Source organism: Strix aluco, chromosome 5 (assembly GCF_031877795.1).
Source record: "Strix aluco isolate bStrAlu1 chromosome 5, bStrAlu1.hap1, whole genome shotgun sequence".
Taxonomy (NCBI): Eukaryota; Metazoa; Chordata; class Aves; order Strigiformes; family Strigidae; genus Strix; species Strix aluco.
In genome coordinates, this window is record NC_133935.1 from 49686789 (window position 1) to 49708907 (window position 22119).

General features: G+C 40.2%; 1 protein-coding gene across 1 annotated transcript in view; it reads left to right on the forward strand.

The window, feature by feature from the left end:
* The first annotated feature begins 289 nt into the window (after nucleotides 1–289).
* Nucleotides 290–22119, forward strand: part of GRIP1 (glutamate receptor interacting protein 1) — a 342061-nt gene continuing 320231 nt past the window's right edge. Inside the window, exon 1 of the mRNA XM_074827290.1 lies at nucleotides 290–498. Within this exon, the coding sequence (XP_074683391.1) occupies nucleotides 444–498 (55 nt within the window). The 5' untranslated portion in view covers nucleotides 290–443. The remainder of the gene's footprint in view (nucleotides 499–22119) is intronic.

The window sequence follows — 22119 nt, forward strand, 5'->3', positions numbered from 1 at the left end:
CCGCCCCGCTGTGCCCGGGCGGGGTTCGCCCGCGGGCCCTGCATTGTGCGGCCGGCGGCTCGGGCGGTCCCACCTGCCGGCGGCGGGGAGGGCCGGGGCCGGGCGCCCCTCCGCACCGCCCCCTCCCGCAATCCCCCCGCCCACCCCCCTCCTGTCCCTGGCTGAACCGGGCGACCCCGCCCCGCGCCCTCCCTCCCTCCCTCCCGTCCCCCAAGCTGGCGGAGCTGCGCCGCCTCCCCTCCCCCAGTCCTTCCTCCCTCCTCCCTCCTCCCTCCCACCGCGCGGCCGCCGCCCCTCCGCCGCTGCCCGCCGGAGCCGCCGACTTCCCCCCGAGCGCGGGTCGCCGCCGCCGCCTCGCCCTGCTGTGCCCTGCCCTGCCCTGCCATGAGCCGCCCCCCCCTGCCGCCGCCGCCGCAGCAGCGCTGAGCGGGGAGCGCGGAGCCATGCCGGGCTGGAAGAAGAACATCCCCATCTGCCTGCAAGCCGAGCCGGAGCGAGGTGAGCGCGGAGCGTCGCGGGCGGCAGCCGCCGCGAGGGGAGGCGGGTGGGGGGCTGCCGCGCCGACGGGTCCCGTTCCCCCCCCCGTCATCTCCGGGGCACGGCGGCAGCCGCCCGGCGAGGGGACGGGCGGGCGGCCCCGCGCCTTCCATCTTGCTCCACCGCGGCGACAGGAGCAGGGGGCGTGCGGGGCGGCGGCGGCAGGAGGCCGGCACCCGGCGGCCAGACCGGGGGAGCTGGGGGGGACACACACCGGGCCGGGCCCCGCCGCCTCCCCGCCGGTAGCAACTAACTTTTCTCCGCGGTGCCGCCGCCCGCGCTCCCCCGGGCCGCACTCCTAAAGCCAGGGGGGCGTGAGCCGGGGTGGAGGCGGGGGCGGGGGGGGGCTCCGAAGTGACTTCGCGAAACTTCCCTGCGTGGGGGTCAGTCCCCGGGCCGCCACTCGTGGCGCCGGGGGGGCGAGGCCGGACCTGTCCCGTTCCTCGGCGGGGGGCGCCGGCGCGTTGCAGCCGCGAACGGCCGCTGCGAACCGGCAGCGATCCCGCCTTGGCGCCGAGCAGCGCCCGCGGGAGCTGCCCCGCCAGTCCCGTCGTCGGCCTCGGGGTGGCCTCGGGTCCCTAAACCGCGGCGTAGGGGTCGGTCCTGGCGGAAGGCGAGTAGTTTCTGGTCACTTTTCAAAACCAACAGTCTGTTTATTCTAATAAAATGGTAACTTTGACATTTCCTCAAAGAGGGCTTCCGTCATGGGAGGTTGTCATGTCACCGCTCTACCCTCAGTCTGTGAGTCAAAGGGAAAAAGGTTAGTCCAGCATTTACACTTGGGAACTTTGAGGTATGCCCGTCGTCTTCTATCTCTGATTTACAGGTCGTTAATTCCGTGGTAGCGTATGGAGTCCTGAAGTAGGAGGTTTGGTTTTGGTCGCCGCTGTATTGGATAGATCGCTGTACTGCTGGGGACAGAAATTCACGGAGCATTAAAAAGGCGGTTTTGTTTGCTGTGTGGAAGAAGTATAGTACTCTTGTGTTGGAGGTGGAGGTCTGTTGCAGAACTGCTGCCATGCTTCTGACTAGTAAATCCAATCCCTAATGGGAAGTTCATCGCAAACATATGACATCATAAAAATAGTGGCTGAAATGGGAGCAGGTATTTCAGCTGTGAAAAGTTAGATTTTTAGTCTTTCCTCTTAGTAAATACCATCATTACTACAATCTGTGGTCATATTTCTTTGTTAGGGGTCTGTGTAGCTGAGGAATGGCAGAAATAGGATGGACAACAGTTGTCAAAATATATCAGATGCTTTTACAGATGAGGAAACTTTAGAAAGGGTCTAATCTGGCTGTGTCAGAAACTGGAAAGATTTTCTCATTTCATTGTACATAAAGATTGTGTCATGAGCTGTAGCATGCAGACTTGTCTCTATTCGAAGTAAACAATGGCACTGGTTTTGCTCTGATGGATTTAATGCCAGTTAGAGTACCAATTTGTTAACGGTTCTTGTTTATCCGTATTTTCTATTTAATCTCTTTCATCTTCATAATGAAGTTGGATAGATTTATATGTTAACAGTCTTATCACTGATGCTTTTCTTTATTGTATTTCCACTGTGTAAATGAAAAAGCTCTTCTGTGCCTGAAGTAAAATATTACCTTCTGAGGTATGTTGCATTGTATATTGCTGAAGTTTAGCTAGTAATTTAGCAGGATTCTAGTTCCTGGAACTTTTCTACTTTAGGCTTGGGAAAAATATTAAATGGTCAAAATAGTTAATCAGTGTTGAATTTAAGTCCTTGAGTATGAAGAATACATGAAATAAAGCTTTCAAACTAGCCAGAAAAATGGCCAGTGCAGTAATGAAATGAAGGTGCATCTTTAGCTAATGTAGGAGTTTAGTATGGCATTGAGTTAAAAGGCAATTACAGATACAGTTAAATTCTGGTTCAAAGCCAGTTGTGCTAACATCCCCCTCTGCTGTTTCTAGGAAATATTTCCATTCAGTTACTCTGCAGAACATTTTATGTACATTGTGCTATTAGAAGACTTTGGTGCTGTTATTTTAACTAATATTGTAGCTGGTAATTTTCTATGATTTAGAGATGGAGTAATATTGGATGTGAAATATCTAGTAACATAAAATGTATTTATGTCACCTATACAAGCACACTCATATATAGGATATAAAATATCCATTTATCCATCCATCCCAAATGCATATGTATGTTAGATAATCATATAGAATATAAGAATGAGCAACACTTAATGTGTGTGTATCTTCTTTGATTTTATATACCTGTAATCTGATTGCTTCAACTAGTGTTTTCTTCTAGTGAGAGGAGCTAGTCTTTATTCAACCCCATGTACACCAGCAGGACTGACTGGTAGTGATTTTGATGTATAACAACACAAAAGTGCTCAGTTAATTTGGTACTGAAGTTTCTTGGTGGTGGATACTCCCAAAGCAGACTACAAAAATGAAAAAAAAAAACCTCACAACCTACACCCAACCAAAAAACCCCAGAAGAAACAACCACAAACCAAATAAAACCTCAGAAAACAAGTGAAGAGCTAAATAATCCTGGTTTGTCCATGTGTCTCCTGCTGAATTTCCCCTTCAGTCTCAGCTTTATTGTATCCACAGTCTATACCCTGCTTCTCTGTCACAATAAACAGTTATGTGCAGCTTTAATTTCAAGCCTAGTTGTAGCAGCAGGTTTGAACTGGAAAATAAGTTGTTGCTGGAGATGCTGGGAAAACTGGGAAGGCAAAGATTCTCCTATGGTGAGCCACAAATAGTTTGTACAGACCATCTTTCCCAGGCTTTTCCCCCTCAAACCTCACAGGCTTCCTTTTAGTCTCTCCTCGGGAGCTCTGCATTCTACGCCTGCACCTGTATAGAGCTGATCAGGCCCCTGTGTACTCAGCTGTGGAAAGGAGGGAAGTGGTGGGTGCTAAGATGTGAGCCTTGAGAGGTGGGTGGATTTGTTAGAGAGGATGTAGGGGCTGCATGGAAATCTCACTGTATCCCCGAGGCACTATGGCGTAAAAGGTTCACTGGGTACTGATACTTTTGTCTCTGTCCAAACCAATTCAGCATTGCTTTGGGGAGCACTTCAAGGCAGATGTATCTCCCCTGATGCTCAGTTCATCTAGTACAGCAGGAGCTGGATGGCAGGGCTGCTGCAGGAGCATGTTTCTGGTGTGAGGGCTCAACTCAAAAAAACAAACAAAAAAAAACCCAAAAACCAAAACCAAACCAAAAAACCAAACAAAAAACCCCAAAAAACAAAACCAAATGAAAAAAACAAAAAACCCAAAAAACCCAAACCAAACCAAAAAACCAAAAAACCCAAAAAACCAAAACCAAACCAAAAAACCCAAAAACCCAAAACCAAACCAAAAACCCAAAAAACCCAAAAAACCAAAACCAAACCAAAAAAAAACCCCAAAAAACCAAAACCAAACCAAAAACCCCAAAAACCCAAAAAACCAAAACCAAACCAAAAACCCCAAACAACCCAAAAAACCAAAACCAAACCAAAAAAACCCCCCAAACAACCCAAAAAACCAAAACCAAACCAAAAAAAACCCCCAAACAACCCAAAAAAACAAAACCAAACAAAAAAAACCCCCAAACAACCCAAAAAACCAAAACCAAACCAAAAAAAACCCCCAAACAACCCAAAAAACCAAAACCAAACAAAAAAACCCCCCAAACAACCCAAAAAACCAAAACCAAACAAAAAAACCCCCCAAACAACCCAAAAAAACAAAACCAAACCAAAAAAAAACCCCAAACAACCCAAAAAACCAAAACCAAACCAAAAAAAAACCCCAAACAACCCAAACAACCAAAACCAAACCAAAAAAAACCCCAAACAACCAAAACCAAACCAAAAAAAAACCCCAAACAACCCAAACCAAACAAAAAAAAACCCCCAAACAACCCAAACCAAACCAAAAAAAAACCCCAAACAACCCAAACCAAACCAAAAAAAAACCCCAAACAACCCAAACCAAACCCAAAAAAACCCCCAAAACACCAAAACCAAACCCAAAAAAACCCCCAAAACAGCAAAACCAAACCCCAAAAAAACCCCAAAACACCAAAACCAAACCCAAAAAAACCCCCAAAACACCAAAACCAAACCCAAAAAAACCCCCAAAACACCACAGCCAAAAAACCAAAACACAAAAACCAGCCCCAACTATCTGTATGGAGTTTCATTGTTTTGATGTGAGGAGCTGTCAGGATATTGCAGTCCTGTCCTTATGCAGACGCACTGGGTTTGCTCCAAGCAGGGTTAGTGTATCGGTATCCTTGTTTGCTCCTTCCTTGCTTCAGAGTCCCCTTCCGTGTTGAATGCTTACTTCAAAAAGTCCGTAGCTCAGCCTGTCTTTGTTGTTCTACAAGTGACGTGCTGAAATGGAGGTTATCCAAAAACTTGGCAAAAACAGAATTTTGCTAATGGAAATTGGCTGGTCTTACTGAAATGAAGTATCAGAGACATGGTCAATGCTGTTGGTTCACCTTGGCATTAACTGATACCCTGAGTGAAGGAGAATAACCTGGGTCAGGCATCAGAGCACGCGTGTGCATGTAGGGTTTAGCATTTGTGAGAGTGCTTTGTTGTGGAGAAGACTCTCTTCCAAGGGCTGGCGATCAGGGGTATTTCAACAAGTATTTTTAGATGTCTTTACTGCGGAAATTATGTGGAATACTTACGTCAACTTAAAAATCATATTGTGCTATTTTTTAGAGGCTAAAACTGTATTTAAAATATGAAGTGGGTAGCTGCTTTTTTGTGCATACTGCAGCACAGTTACTGGGTTTCTACTGCCTGCTCTGTAATTGAGCAGTACTCTGCAGTGGCTGTGCTGCTTCTGGCTTCCACTGCCACAATTATCACAAGGAGTCCTCTCCTTTAGAGGACAGGAATTGTGCTCTGTGTTGAGTAAAAGAACTGTAATGTATGCCTGATGCAGTAAACCTTGTCATTTCAAAAATGACACGTGAAGACTTACCAGTATAAGACAGTGTCATTAAAATTCAGGGCACACTTCCCCCCTCCCCAATTTTCTGCCTAAGATGCTAAATCAAATCTTGTTATAAACCACCTAAAACACTTTTTGAGTTGACATCTGAGCAAATACTTTGAGAAGAAAAATGTTCCTGGAATTAATTTTGTTCAATACCCCTTCCAATCAAGTTAAATGAAGGCATTTTATGGAATTCCTGTTTCAACTTTATAGCTGATCAAGCTTGACAGGAGTACAGAAAATAGTATTTGTGTATCTGTATGTTCACTGTGGGACTGCTTGTGATCCCTTAATATACATGGTTGTTAATTTTAAGTATGTGTCTAAGTATGGGTCTTGATTTTTTTTTTTTTTTTTTTTTAAAAAAGGTATTATGCCTTCCACAGTTGTTCTGCCTCTGTGCTTAACAAGGTAGTCCAGTTATATCATGGAAGAAGGAAAGACTGTATTTTTATTTTCTGGTCTTCCATCCGTCTTCACAGGGCTTCACAATCAGGGAAATTAGGTGAACTTTAGGAAGCATTTTAAAGGAGACATTAGGAAACGTTTTAAAACCCAGGACTCAAGGATAAAAAAACCACAGAAGTATTTTGTGAATCCTGCCTCAAATACTGAACTAGCGTGTTCTTATGGAAGATGTTCTGACAACAAGCATCTATCCCTGAGGTTACTGCTGTGTGAGCTTGTCTGCTCATCTCGAGCTGAAAGAGAATTAATTTCTCGGGTAAGGAAGAGATACAGGCCTGTTATTGAACTTCACTCTGTTATTGTGACTCAGAAATTTACATCTGATCAGACGAGGCCACTTTAACAGAGGATATACTTCATACGTTTTCCAGGTGCATGCTAAAAATTTAGCTTGTATTTTCAACACAAAAAAGCTTAGTATAACTGTTGATTGTCTTTAAGATCTGGCCTAATAAGGCAAGAGAAATCCCTTCCTTGAGCTTAAGTGGGACCTCAGAAACTGAAGAAAGAAAAAACTGGAGACGTAGCGCTTGCATTTAGCTGACCGATTAGTAAACTTTGGGATGTCAGGGAAGATTGGGATTGGAAACGTTGTGCAAAGGCTTTCTGTCTTCCTTTATCTGTTTTCTTACTTGTGTCATATGACTTTTGAAAAGTTTAAGTGTTAACCAGATGGCAAAAAACCTTTTGTGAGGGGAGGATGTGCTTACAGTGACAGTGCTAAGAATCAGGACTGGGTGTTGGGGGCGATCATTTGGAGAGGTGCTTGGAAGATCATCTCTACCCCAGTGAAGGCATTGCCTAGACTTAGTGTGGAGTTCAGACAGATATCTAGTGAGTTAACAATTGGGACATTTGGTCAGTTATGCAGTGCAAAACTCACTGCAATTGCATATGCTTAAGGTGAAGAAGTCATGAATAACAGTGGTAAGGACAAAACCAGAAGGAAATGTTACCTTATCTTAGCTGCTGATGTAACATAAGAAGCTGGTTTAGCTAGCTGCCTTCTGGTCCTCCAGTAGCATCTGAAACTATAACTAAATCTCATATTGGAAAGCACTAATAATAAAAGATACATTAATAACAAAACACTGCTTACAAATGGTATGTATTTTGTCCTTGTCATGGCTTCTGCCTCTTTTCACGTCAGTCTGACCGAACTACGTCTTGGACAGTTGGTCTTTCTCCATTTGCCAGGTGGGATAAGATGACACTCTAGAGCTAATTTTCATCAGCAAGGACATGGGAGCTGTGTCAGTTTTTTTCATTCTTAAAAGCAGCTGGGACTGGAGGGCTCTAACACAGGGATGGAAAGGAAGCAACAATTGCTCCCTAATGCCCTTTTAACATGAAAGGAAGTGAGAATAAGCAAAAAGGATCTACATCTCTTGTGATCTGCACAGCCAAGTTAACAGCATTTTATGACCTGCAGTATTAAAGGAATTTGATAAATGTCACAGAATCTTCATGGAGACACAGTCTTTACTGATTGGGAGATGATCACCTACTGTGTCTGGGTCATAACCAAGGTTTTTTTCCCATATAGAAAGAAAATGTGAGATACTAGGCACAAACACACAACTTCTATTTTTTTGCAGAGGCAAAACAGGTTTTGCTAATGTTCGTCAAAAATGGAGTTAGATTTGCCAGCAATTAGTGATGACTTATTGATAAGGCAGCAAACGTTCTAGCTTCACTCAAAGAACAGCAACACGTACAATTTGAAGCACTAACAATATTTGCCACTGACAGGCACAGTTGCTTTTGTGGGTATCTGGGAGCTGTGAAGGGTATAAGCTCTAAACACAAGTTCTTGGTCAGAGTTTCCTGTGCACTGAAACATTAGAGATAGAGATAATCCAAAACATAGATACTTCATTGTTAGATCCTTCAGTAACTTAGAGACACCTTTTCTTGAATCTCAACACATACCTGTATCCCTACTATGGGTTGTTTTTTGTGTGGTTCAAAATTACCTGAGCTGCCACTGCTCCAGGTTCTCCATGAAGAGCTGTTAAGACCACATTGCACTCAAGTGGCTGCAGTAGGCAAGGCTTGATGGTACACCTCCATATTGCTCATGCCTGAGCCCAGTTTGATCATGGTGGTGCTTATGAAAAAGGATGCACCAAGTCAGCATTGTCTGTAAGGGTCTTATGACTGTGGCCCTGAAATTCTGTGTTGTTTGAATGTTTTTCCAAAGCCACTTGAATTTATGCATGTTGAAATGTTGGAGTACTGTCTGTCCTGACTGATGCATCACAAATTGATGAGATGTGTCAGCATCTGTGTGGGTGGGGACAGGGCAATCACCTGCTCAGTGTTTCAGGCTGGCAAGATGAGCCTGCCACCCTGTAAAATTCAGGGTGAAACAGTAACATTTATGTTGGATACAAGTAATCTTGATTCCTGTATCGCCCTACTGATTCTTTTTCCCTTCCTCTTCCTGCTGGCACCGGCTGTGCAGGGTGGCTGGGCGCTGCAAACCATTCTGGAGTGTCCTGTGGTACAGGGTGGCCAAATTTTATGGTTCTGAATGAGGCTGATGATCTAATGGTTTTTTAAAGTCATTATTGGTGTTAATTTTGCTTTTCACTGATTCTGCATCGCAAGTTAGAAGCAATGTTCTTTGCTTACTGTTGAAATATTTTAAAGAGAACATGCGAAGGAAAAAACAGTTAAGCAGGGGCTGACAATTTTGATAGTGATACGTATTTCACATGGAATTTTGTTGCCTTCTCTCTTTGGAAAGTACCACAGGAATTGAGAAAGACAGGCATGAATGACACAATCTTGATCTTTTTTGTGCCTTATTTATTTTCTTGTTACCAATGAAAATCGCCACAGAGAAGATTCTGCTACTGTGCAGGGAAAGCTGCAGAGAGTATTTTAATAGTTTGACCATCCACTTTACATACTGGCATCCCACAGACATTTAGGGAGTTCCACAGTTGTCTCACTGTTTAACTTTTTAAAAATCAAAATAATATCATTTCTTTATTCCCTGAAATATAGTTAAAGATAAAAATATAATGATGACAGTTTAAAAACAGCTGTCAATTAAACTTACTCTTTTTTTTTTTTTTACCAGTGGGATAAGACTGAATTTTTAATACCACAATTTTTTGGGGTGCTAATTGAATATTTTGTAACTGAATACAAATGTTTCCTTATTAGCAGACAGTATTTTGAACGTTGTAAAGTATTGCCAGCACATGTCCTCCCAGTAATTGTCTTTCCTAAGAGGGCAGGCACTACATAAAATGCTTTTTGTTGTTTAGTGAGACACACTGTTCTTTCTGAAGCAGTTTCACAGTAGGTGAATGTACAGTGAGACGCTGTCTCTCTATCCCACAATGTAAAGGGAATTATAACCAACACATTTAGATTTAACAAACAAAATGTGAAGAACATATCGGTGACTGGAGCATGTGTTTAACTGAGCTAGATCTGAGACGATTCCTCATGTTTCAAGCTTTTTGTTTCTATGGATATCAGTTAGCAAGATACAGAAGTGATGCCAGCTTTTCTACAGTTGCCTGCAATGGAGACCAGGTATTCCACAGTCCAATGCTTGTTTGTCGGTTTAGCTTCTTCTACAGTGGGACAGTATTCATGAGAACAATTTTTTCAGGCAAACAAATGAAGAACAATAACTGGTACTTTTTTTTGGGGGGTGGGATGGTATAGTAATAGCTAACTGTCCTGGTTTAGCTAGGATAGGGTTAAGTTTCCCCAGCAGTGGGGGGGAAGCTCTAGCCGGGTTATTCAATACCATGCTGACGTCACCTCCTGGCGCCCAAGCGTGGGAGAGTCGGTGAACACGTGTGTTATGCCATCTCTCTGCTCTCACTGCTGTATCGGTACATATCTTGCTCTGTTCATTGTTATTACTGTTATTATTATTGTTATTGTTGTTTGTTTTTGTCGCTGTTGCACTGTTGTATTAAACCTCTCCTTATCTCAGCCCTGGGGTTTGTATTTCACTCCCTTTGTGGGGGAGGGGCAGCGGCCGCGTGGTCTCAGACCCCGGCAGGGACTAAACCACCACACTAACATTGGCCAGATCCTTTAATAGTGGTCTGTGGCATAAATGTGTTCTTCATAGGCAGAAGAAAGAAGGTGCATTGAGTCCTTGGGGTGGTGGTTCAGAGCAATGGTGTTTGCTGATGGGAGGCCTTAACTGAAAGTTGTTATTAAAATACGAGTAACACACCTGTGGACTATTTGGATTATATTAGTCTTTTCTGTTTGGATTATCATGTCTGTGGACCAGATGCTGTGTCCTTTGTGCTGTGATTGCAAAGAGGAGCTTCCCCTGCTGCTTCTGTCTTTCATCATTGTTGCCAACTCCTCTCACTAAAGATCAGCAATGAGCTGGTGCTCACAGGTCTCGCCTCTCACCTGAGAAGTTTTTTTTGGCATCTGAGTGAAGCCAGTATAGTTTCAACAAGTGAGTTGCATCAAGCTCACTGCTATAATCTGCATTCTCAGAATCTCTTTAAAGCATTGGTAACTGGCAGGATTTTGTCCTCACTTTTACCCACACTCCTTATGACAGGGTTGGGACCTAAGTCTGATGTGAGGCTGTTGTGGAATGAACACACCATTTTACTACTCCCACAAAAAATGAATTTCAGTGGTATGTTCAGTGAAGTATCTGGGTTGTTTTTTGTGTTAGGAATGGATTATTTACACAACAGCCGGGCAGAAAGGAGAGTGGTAGTCACACAGACAATACTCTGCGGAGTGAAATTCACTGCCTGGTAAATGGATGCAACTCTGCTGGATTCTGGAGCTTAATTCACTTGTGCCAGCAAATTTACTGAGCCCTGGTAGCTGTTAGAGGCAGTTTCTTAGTCCAAGGTCTTTTCTGGAAAGTCAGAGAGAACTATTGCTCAAAAATATGTTGCCACCTTCACATGTACCTGCCAGTTTTATTCTTTCATATTTTTAAATTTTCTGGTGATTTTGTAAATATCACAATGTTTTTGAATGTGGTGAGAAGATTTGAGCCTAAGCCTTTTCAAAATACCTGATTTATTTGATAAAACTTTAAATTTTTTGAGGAATATACCTGTAAATTACTTGACTTTTTTTTGTAATACTAACCTTTCCCAAACCAAACAAACAGTATATAAGATGTAGGCTTTAAGTCAACCGTGTTGTAAAAGGTTCTATGTACATCATGATTTGGCAGGATGGAGGAAATGTCTCCTCTCTTACAGAAATGTATTTTGAAATTATAATTTGTAGTGCTTTTAACTTCACCTCTTACTAGGACTGTTTGCAAAATGTGCAGGAGCCAGATAAACTTGCAGGATTTGCATGTCAAAAGTGAAGCAGTTGATTAAATGCTTTCAGCTGGGGTGTGGGTGGCTGTATGAAGAGGGGAGAGAAAGAATGAAATGGGTGATGTGTAAGGGTAATTCAGTAGCTTTATACTTGTAGCTTGTGAGTCAATAACTTACTTAATTCAGGAACATTATTAGTAGCAAAAAAAAAAACCCCAAGCACCCCCCTCACACCTCAAGCACAAAGTGCTAAAACACAGCTGGTGTTTTTGTGTTTTCATATTTGCTTATTGAACAAACGCATCTTGTAACTTAAGTTTAATGTTGTCTTGATTTGAATATTATAAGGCTTTAGTATTTCCAAGCTTTCCTGTCGTTACTAGCGCTGGCAAAAATGATGCACTAGCTCAGGCTTTTCTTATGGTCTCTCTTATTTCCTGTATCTGTCTTGAAGGTACTAACCCTAAAGTTTTTCAAATTTCCTATCTGCCTAAGGTGTTGCTTTTATGTGTCCACAGATTCAGGCATGCATGGCTATGTGTGTGGGTTTTTTTAATCAGAAATACTATATATTGTATTCATTCATCATTCTGCTTAGACACATTTTAGATGTGCTTACTGCTATTTGTTTAAATATTTAGTGTGAACTGACTCTTGCTTTTCAGAACACTTTAATATGAAAAGAGCCTTAATTTTCAGATGACTTGCCCTCTGTCATTAAATATAAATTTTTCAAACCAAAGAACAAGACGGTTCAGCTCCTGGCTCTATATTCTGTTTTCTGTTTCTGTCAAATATCAGGGTAGTAGGTAAGTAGTGCCTGAAGCTATATTCCTATACATATGTTTTTTTTTTTTTAAAGTAATTGAAGTAATTTTAAAAAACACAACCTCTGAGAATTTTATGGTGACCTTCTTGAGTAGGTGGCTTAAATATAGGAAACATCCTTGTAGTTGAGTTATGGAGTTCCAGGCTATCTGAAAAACTTGGCTTAATACTTTTCTGTCCCAGCTTATATAGTATACATCAAGCTAGCTTTGACATTTTTTTCCTCTTCCATCACTCCTTGCTTTTTTCTGATCTTACCAGGGTTGACAGTATTTTTTTCTGACCCTTTTTTGGTAACTAGGCATATTTAATTTATTCCTTTAACTGCAAAGAATGAAGTCAGCATAAAAAGAAAAAAATAACATGATAAGCTTGTTCATTGGAAGTGGAAAACTCATTGGTGTTTGGGCTGATACTCTGAAGAAAAGTATTGAAAAGTAGCCTTTAATTGATTGTTTCATGTGTTGCTTGTTATTTCCTTAGTGCTAACTGCCTGTAATAATTACATAGTGTCTTTTTGTAATTTGTACAGTTTTGTTTTCAATTATTAAAATGAAAATTCAGTATGTTTATGTGGAACTTCTAAGTGTCCTAACTGGCAAATTCTGGATTTTATGCAGTTATGTGAATGTGTTGTAATTTTCTGAGGAGTTTATACTAAATTGTAGATTATTCCTACATAATTAGAATGCTCAGGGTTGTACACACATTTAAGGGTTTAGAAGGTTAAAGGTAAGCATTTTGAAGATAGTTAAAATTGTATTTTTGTGGTGTGCTGTATCAGTAAAATAAAATACATGATGAGCACAAGTGAAGGTCTGTTCCTGAAACTGTTCTAAGTCATGGTTTGTGACAGTATTCTTTAAACAGATTTTTTTTACCCCTATTGTAATGAATCTGGGTGTTCAAGTTCAAACACATAAATTATCTTATTTGCATGTGGATTCTATTTGATAGTCAAATATTAATCATTTTACCTCAGTTGATAGCACACTAAGGATTAAAAGAAAACCAAAGACTTGTAATGAATTGATAATATGTCAGAGACCTGATTATCAGCAGAATTTGCATGCGAAGGACTTGAACCAGCAAACTGTCCTGTATGGAGTCCCTAATCCATCAAAGTATTTAAAAATATACACGTTTTTCTGGATCAAATCATGACACTCAGTAAACTGTTAGGCTCTAACTGTGTGAATGGATAGTGCACATGGTCCCATTTCATTTGATGCTGATCTTAAGTGTACAGATGCTTGAGAGTGAATAATCCCTTTGAAGTCAATGTCCTTAAATTTATATGCTTAAGTGGATCAAAGGGTAATTCTAAAAAGGAAACTGTTTATTTTCTTTAATTAAAGATCATTCTTGTGATATGTTCTAATATCTGTTTTGTGGGAGAGAGAGAAGACCAGTAAAATGGATTTAAAATATCCTAAATTTTCTCCTTCTTATAAAAAGCCTTTTTTTCCAGAGAACTTGTAAAATATATTTTTCTTTGGTGGTATTCCTTTGCTTATTCTTCATATTCTTTGTTGGAAGAGAAGTTAAATGTGTTTAACTTCCAGATGCTTTATGTTCTTTTTTTTTTTCTTGTGGGAAGACATCTTTTAATTTCCAACTATTGAAAAATGTTGCATCGTGAATGAATGTGCAAAAAATATATACTTGGGAGCCAACAGTTTTGTCACCAAAAGTGACACATACTGTTTACCCGAACAGGTCAGAGATCCCAGTGTGTTTTCAGAGTTGCTTAATTCATTATCACAAAAATGCTGTTACGTATCATAACAGGAGGAAAAAAATCTTTGTCAGAGATATTTTTTTCCAAATTTGTTTTTTATGTAGGCCCTAAAAAACACAAGCTTTTTCCCATTGCATATTTAAAAACAATAACTGTAGAAGCAGAAGTCATCACTACAAAATAAGATAGCATCTTGGTTGAAATCAATGAGAATTTTCTGTTGAATTTGTTGAAAGAATTTCAGTCATTTATCTATGCTGTTGTCATTTGGCACAGCTGCAATTTTGGCGTCGTTCTTTTGGAAACTGGAGTACTGTGTTGGATGAAATGAGAGGATCACTTGTTGAGAAAGAGGGGTTTAAACACTGCGGGACTGTTACTGTGAATAGGCATTACAAGGTGTTTGGAGGAAAAATAGCAGCAATGCTGTTTTTCTGCTTTGTACCTTAATTCCCAGGCAGTTTAAAATACATACACTTCTAGATAATCCTTACTACTTTGTTTTTGTAATCCAGTCTCTTTTTTTTTTTTTGTGAATTTTTAATGTATTGTCTGTATTCTGAAAATGCTTTGCCACCTGGCATGTGTTACTGAAATCTAATTAATAATAGAAATAATAAGATTTCCAAAGAAAGTCATAAAATGCTCCCAGACAAATCTTAATGTTTTCTGCTTTATCCAGCAGAAGAGAGAACTGTGAATTCATTAGAGCATTTCATCTTCAGCAGTGGTCTATAAACCTTAGCATTCTTTAGAGCAAGGTAGGTATTAGTTTGGGGAAAAAAAAATTGGGACAGAGGTGTGGTTGGTGCAAGATCACAGTAGATGTCTGCTCTGCAGTTTGAGCTCTTTCATGTCTGGTTCTTCAGTTGGTGGAACACTGTAGTCTGTAGTCTTTCCTGTGTGCAGGAATTGTACAAGATTTCTCTTTGATACTTGGTTAGAAAATACAACTAAAAGAAAGAGGGACACTTTTTTTCTGGGTGGAAAAAGTTGCACTTCTGTGAATAAAATGCATAGGAAGGATTGCAAGTCCTTTTGCTCATCCTTAGAATCAGGAAGCCAATGTCAAATAGAAACTCCATTTCTATGTTGCCATACATGGAGTAAGCTGAATAATAATAAAAAAAAAAAGCTGAGTAAACCCAATATTCTTCTGCAATATGATACTCCTTATAAATCTCTTCTAGTGCTCTATAGCTTTCCAGTCAGTTAAAAAAAAAAAAAAATCATCTCTGTTAACAGAAAATACTCATGCATTTGTCTCTGAACAGACTTCAATATTGCAGTGGTAAGGAACATTGGTGTATAAGTCATTAAACTGTATGAATATTTATTTATGTGTGCTAGTTTCCTAGTCTACTGGTGCATCTCAATGTGCTTATTGAAGGTTTCCCTGAAAAAAAGTCCTCAAGAAATGTCTTTTGAACATAAATGTCCAATCAGGGAAGAGAGGCGTTATTTTCATAATGAAAATGTCATCTTTCTCCTTGAACTGAGGTGCTGCATAAAAGGTTAGGCAAGAATAAAAGCACTTTTGCTTATTTGATCTTCTAGGAGCAAGTTTATGATCTGCTATTGCAGAGTTTGGGGGCTGATAATCTGTGAGCCCAGTAGCACAGAAGAGAGGAGACAATTTTTTTCCTTTGCATGTAAAACCAAGAATTTACATGTAGTCTTGTTTAAAAAAAAAATAAAAATCAGCTAATACTAAGGTGTGAATGCCAAGGTACATAAGCATGTACAGAAGAATAGTACCAAGTTGGACTTGGCAGTGAGATTTATGGTTGGACTTGATGATCTTAAGAGTCTTTTCCAGCCTAAATGATTTGGTGATTCAAAGTTCATCTGTAAGAGACCAATTTAGCTGGTAATCTTCACCTTTCCTCCTGATGTCCCAGTAATTTGGACTATACTGGAGATTGGTCTCAGACACCTTTAGGTTTTACTGCTGAATTTTTGCGAAGACTCATGCTTTACTGAGCTTCTAGGGTTGCCTTTTCGATGGTGATGGACTTAAGTACCTCGGCTGGTTCCCAAATACTGTGTAACAGAGAGCATTTGTCATTTGTTTTCTGTCCTGAGCAGGTACTGCTCACTTTCCTCATGACCCCTCTTCAGCTTTCCTTAAGCTTTGGGCATCATCTGGTAGAGTAAAGAGAAGCGAATAGTTTTTACATTACGTTCTGCATTCAGCTATCAGCATTGTGTTCTGCTTGTTTCTGAAACTGCGTTTGGAATGGGGTTTTATATAATTGATCCTTTCTGTGGTATTTCAAGGTTGCAATGAGTTAGGGAAGTTATGGGAAGAATTTGGATCTTCAAGGCGAAGTACAGGCTCAGTGAAGAACAGAGGCAAACAGGTAGAATATATTGCCATGGCAGCCTTACTAAATTAGCAATGGTGAGAACTCCAGATCAATTAATGTTTCTTCATAAGATGTTTTATTAAACAAAAAATGAAAAAGTAAAAATTGCTAAATGTTATACAGTAAATAGGGATTGTGCTATGGTGTTCAAAGATGTGAGCTAATATTTGCCTATTCAAGGAAATAGTAACAAAGTGTCACTTTGATTAAAGAACAACTTAAAGGTTTAGTGGTTCCTTCATCTGCTTCTTTACATACAGTATAGACTGTGTAAGCATATTTTGAGATTCAGAACATGATTTGTTTTGAAAACCCATTTCTAATTTTTATTCATTAAAAGTCAAATTAGGATATTTAAACTTGGGAATAAGCAAAAAATCATGGGGTGAAATTGTTTGAAACTGCTTTAATTATGTCTCATGTCATTCTGTAAATGTTTTAATTTATTTTCTAGTGAAGTGTTTAATGAACGTAATCAAAATGTGGTTTTATATTTTATTATTTTTAGTTATATTAAAATGAGGTATTTCTTAAAAGGAAAAACAACAAAAATAGTTTTTCCAGTATCCTAAGTAACCCAGATTAAGCCCCTAGTTTATCTAATATTTTGTATTTACATTTATTAACCTTGATGTCTTCACATGTTATTAGTCTTTTTTGAATTACTTAATTTCATTGTTTGTTTCCTTTAGCAATTTCAGCTATTGCAATGCATTTTTTTAAAATTTTTGTTTTAACAGAAAGAAAAGGAGTGAGAAAATAATGTCCAAACAGGAACATTCTGTTTTCCATGTTCATTGGGGCAGAGGTCCTTCTCATCTACTTTGTCTGTGACCATGTCTGTTATTTCCTGCTTCAAGGCAATAAACTCTGTAGCTGTGAAACGTAGGGTAACCTTCCTCTTGGTGATATTGGTTAGAAATTTATTATTGTCCTGAAGTTTGAGGATTTGTATTACATTTGAAGTTTCTGTTGATATTTTATTACTTACTATTATAAAGTTAGTATGCTTGCCATCTCTGCAGGCCTGATTTAATCTTGCAATCTGTTGTCTTAAGTAGTATTGTATGGAAATGAAATTCACAATTTTGCATTGTCTGAAGAAAGTCTTTACATTATTACTTGATAATTCTGATGGATGTTCTGGTTTTCTTGGGAATGGGTAATCAGAAGTTACCCACTAGGGTATGCCCTCACCTGTATCTGTCCTTGTCACTGCTGTTGGTGTTCTGTGTGGTAGAGGCCTGTTGTAATTGGGCTGTATGTTGCTTGTCTCTCCTTCACATCTGTGTGATGGATCAGTGTCTTTTCTGAAGTTGGAAGACTGGAGCCCAAGACCCAGGTCCAGATCCAGACGTACCTTTACTATAAAATTGAAGTTTTCCCTCCCACTGTTCACAAATCCATCCTCCTCACTGCTTTTGGAGCCACTATTCTTTAAGGAGAGCTCCTCACTGGATTGTCCGTCAGTCCTCTACTGTTATGTTACCCTCCCACTGATTTTCCCCAGGTACCCTGATATTTCTCGTAGTCTGCTCTTCTCTTCGTTATCCTTTAATAATTCTTGCTTGATCAGTAAACATTTTAATCTCATCAATTATCCCTCTTTCATGTTGGTCTTCAATGCTTTTCTGTATTTTTTTTTCTTTTTTAGAAGAACACTTTTTCCTAGCTTAACCACATTTCTAGTCCCTCCTGGTTCATATGAACTGATGAAAACTGTTCCTGAAGTTAAGGAAAGTCAGATTTTGATCATGAACATTTCTTTGAATGCACTTAAATCACTTATAAGGCTGACCATATCTATCTTTTTTTTTTTCCCTTACTGAGTTGCATATATGTGAATCTTGTAACTTATCTTCAGGATTTTGGTCACTTAAGATTTTTCTTATTGTTTGGACTAAATGTTTGATTTTGCTTTCTATGACATGAATATATACATATTAAAATTTATTACAGTCAGTTAACTTGACTGTTGAGGAGATGGGTAAGAGAAGGAGGTGGGAGAAGAGGGAAGTATTTCAGCACATGTATCAGAAAGCTTGGAAAAGTTCTGTGTCTGGGAATAAGGAAGTCTTGAAAGCCCAAATCATTTCAGAATCTAAAGCAGGAGCTCTGGAGCCCCCTGTCCCTGGCCGTTCTGCATGGTGGAATATCCTGAAGCCGTGGATCCAGCAGCTCAACATGGGAATGACCAAAATCCATATATAGTTTTTTAAATAATACTTTTGTGTGTTGAATTTATGTTTTTTCTTGAAACATTTAATATTTGATGAATGAGTAATTTGTTAGAAAATGTTTAACTCTGATTATAAGGATCAATAATAAATAAAGTTAATATCACTGTCAAGATGTAGATTTACAGTTTGAACCCAGAAGTGTAAGTTCAGTGCCACTGTAGAGAGAATGTAATGAAGAAAAATACCATCTGATCGTATCAGAAAAGTTTACATCATTAATGATGAGAGAAGTAACTTCTAGGAAAAAGACCAAGTATAAAAGACTATTACTGCTCTAGAAGTTGGAATAGTTGGAATTGTCTGGTTGGTATGGTCTGTGGTCATCTTGCTGGAAGTGGGATAGATGATTTGATGTGCCTTGAAGTGACTTCTGGAAGAAGAGTGTAAACTGATCTGGTTGTCACGCTGTAAGCCAACCTGCATGTGTTGTAAGTGGTGGCAGCAAACGAGCGCGCAGCTTTTGCAATACCACTTTTTTGTGCCCAGGTGGCCAAGAAGGCCAATGGTATCCTCTCTTGTATCAGAAATAGCGTGGCCAGCAGGGACAGGGAAGTGATCTTACCCCTGTACTCGGCCCTGGTGAGGCCGCACCTCAATTACTGTGTTCAGTTTTGGGCCCCTCACTACAAAAAGGACATTGAATGACTCGAGCGTGTCCAGAGAAGGGCAACGAAGCTGGTGAAGGGTCTGGAGCACATGTCGTACGAGGAGCGGCTGAGGGAACTGGGAGTGTTTAGTCTGGAGAAGAGGAGGCTGAGGGGAGACCTCATCGCTCTCTACAAGTACCTGAAAGGAGGTTGCAGAGAGCTGGAGATGAGTCTCTTGAACCAAGTAACAAGTGATAGGACAAGAGGTGATGGCCTCAAGTTGCACCAGGGAAGGTTTACACTGGATATTAGGAAGCATTTCTTTACAGAACAGGTTGTTAGGTGTTGGAATGGGCTGCCCGGGGAGGTGGTGGAGTCCCCATCCCTGGAGGTGTTTAAGAGTAGAGTTGACATAGCGCTGAGGGATATGGTGTAGTTGGGAACTGTTAATGTTGGGTTGATGGTTGGACTAGATGATCTTCAAGGTCTTTTCCAACCTAGATGATTCTGTGAAGAACGTGTGTTCAGTAGCGGATAGAACTGGGCTGCTCTGACAGTGTTCCTGCTTTGTATCTGGCTTTGGAGCAGCAGGGTGTGAGTATTGTGGCAGCCACAGTATTAAAAGTTTAAATTTTTTTGTGAGTAATTATTTATGAAAATAATAAATTAATGTAATAGCTTATATATATTTGGATTTTACTCCACAGCTGGTTTCCTCTCTGGCTTGGTTTGTAGCATGAAGGAGCATGCCTGGCAGTAGTGGGCAGTGAACTCTCTGTTTCAGCAACTTTGTGGGCACTGATCATTGTAGTTTGCACCCAGCAACAAGAGGAATTTCCAGCAATAGCTACAAAGCTTCCCAAGCGATTTCAACTGTTGATTTACTTGAGATGTCAGAAAGCTTTTTGCACTTGAGATGTGCATGTGATTTGTCATCCTGGGGCTTCTTCCCTGCTTTCTCCTTCCTGCTTCCTAATAGCAAAGGGTCTCTGAACTGCTCCCCCTCTTCCATCTCTCCAATTCTTCTTTTTAATTTCTCTGTCACTCTTAATCTTTCTTTTTTCCATTTTCTGCCATCTTTTATCCTTGTTTCTTCAGGTTTTTCTTGTTATAAGGTTACCTCTTTAGACATGCGTTATAAATAAATTGCATTGTAATGATGGTGAAGACAAGCTAAATAAGACATATGCTGCTTGTTATCTGGGCAGAACTTACAACTTTTTTCCCAACAAGTACAATAATAACTGAGTGTATGGGCAAACTGCTGCATCTACATAGAATCAAGAGGAAAAATTCCAAAAGGGGACTGAAAAGGTCATTTTTTCTAGTGTTATTCAGCCTGTGGTTCATGAATCACTACTGGTTCATAAATCACCATGGAATGGTCCTTCAAACAATTATAAAATGCCCCACGCACACACATGCTCCCACATGCTCAGCAGGATTGTGTCCGAATATGTGGGCAGGCACAGTCAGTACTTAGCTCCCAGCTGCTGTCCAAGCCTCATTAAAATGTTTATTGCTGTCCAGTTCTGAATTTATCAAAGTTCTGTTGTTTTACCCAAATGTTAGGTATCCCTGTTCTCAACTTCCCATGATGCCAATGCAATAGTAAACCTCGAGCTTTCTTGCTCGAGCAAGTCACTGTCTCTGGCTTGCAGTCCAGATCTCTCTCTGCAGTGATATGGTTGCTTTCCATGCCTAACACCCTGTCTGCTTGTAGAATAGTTTTAGATTCCCATGTCCCATAATGCCAGGTTCTACAAGTTTTCTTTGTAGCCTTATGCTTCATTTCCATCCATACCTGGCTAATAAATTTTTCCTTATCCTGGCCTGATAATTGTTCACCTATATTCTCCATGTTTGCTTTCAAGCTGCTGTTGGTCATAGTGATCACTGTATTTTGTATGTTCTAACACCTGCCTTCTGAAGACTTTATACTCAGATACAGCACTAATCCTTACAGGAAAAGTCTACTTTTTGTTCTTGTAGCCTTGGAATATGGCATGCTTAATGAGATCAGGGCTATAACTTGCTTATGGGCATGCATCAGAAATCTGAGAAATTAACTCAGATGCTTGAAATTAATAATCTCAGAAATTAACTTGAATGTCTAAATACCTTGTTTTGTGATTGGTTTTGTACTGTAGCTAAATTTTGGTAATTTTCCATGACACATTTGTGATGTAGACTTGAAGTCCTTGCTCTACTGTATGGAAATCGGAGGATGTTCTAAAGAAAAGGCATTGGCTATTTTGAAAAATAAGTCTTCAAATATATTCACTTCAAGTATGATAAAATCCTTCCAACTCTCTGACCCGTTTGGTTGAAACAAGAACAACAGTAGGAGCAACAATCACCTGGAGGCAACTAATTAGCACAGATTTGAGTCCATTTAAGATCTGGCAAAGAAACAGCTACCTACGGAAGTTCTATGTTGTAAGTAGCAATTGTAATAATAGGTAGCACTAATAATGAGAGAGTTGCAGGAGAAAGCAGTTCCTGCAGAGTGGCTAAAAGCTGATTTTCACTGTACTGAAGGGATATCATAGAGAATGAGGTCAACTGGTACAAATTCTACTGTCTATGCTTTTTTTTTTTCCCTATGTGGTAAGGAATAGAAGTCAACCCCGCTCTTCCAAGAAGAAAAGAAATTCGATAAAGTTAAGCTAGAAAACTGCCATGAAAAATTCCAGGTATTCTTGCTTTTATCCTTTCAAGGAGAAAGAGTTATCTAATGCAAAAAAATACTTTCTGATAAAGACCAAAAATGTAATTAAAATTCTTGACATAGAAAATGAGCAGGAGCTGATAAAGGGCCCTTTTAGTAAATATTTCCCTATAGGACCCACAGAGGAACCTGGAATTACTCTTCACTCTGCTTCAGGAGGATGTAATTAAAGTAAAATGGAAGCTTCTGAATGAAACGGGCAATGTGTGAAACATTACAGGTTTGAGGGAGAAAATCCATTTCATATTCATTTCCCCAAAGTACATGGAGCAGAGGCTTTCCTCACAAAAGAAACTGTTATACTAACTGCATGAACGGGGAAATTTGTT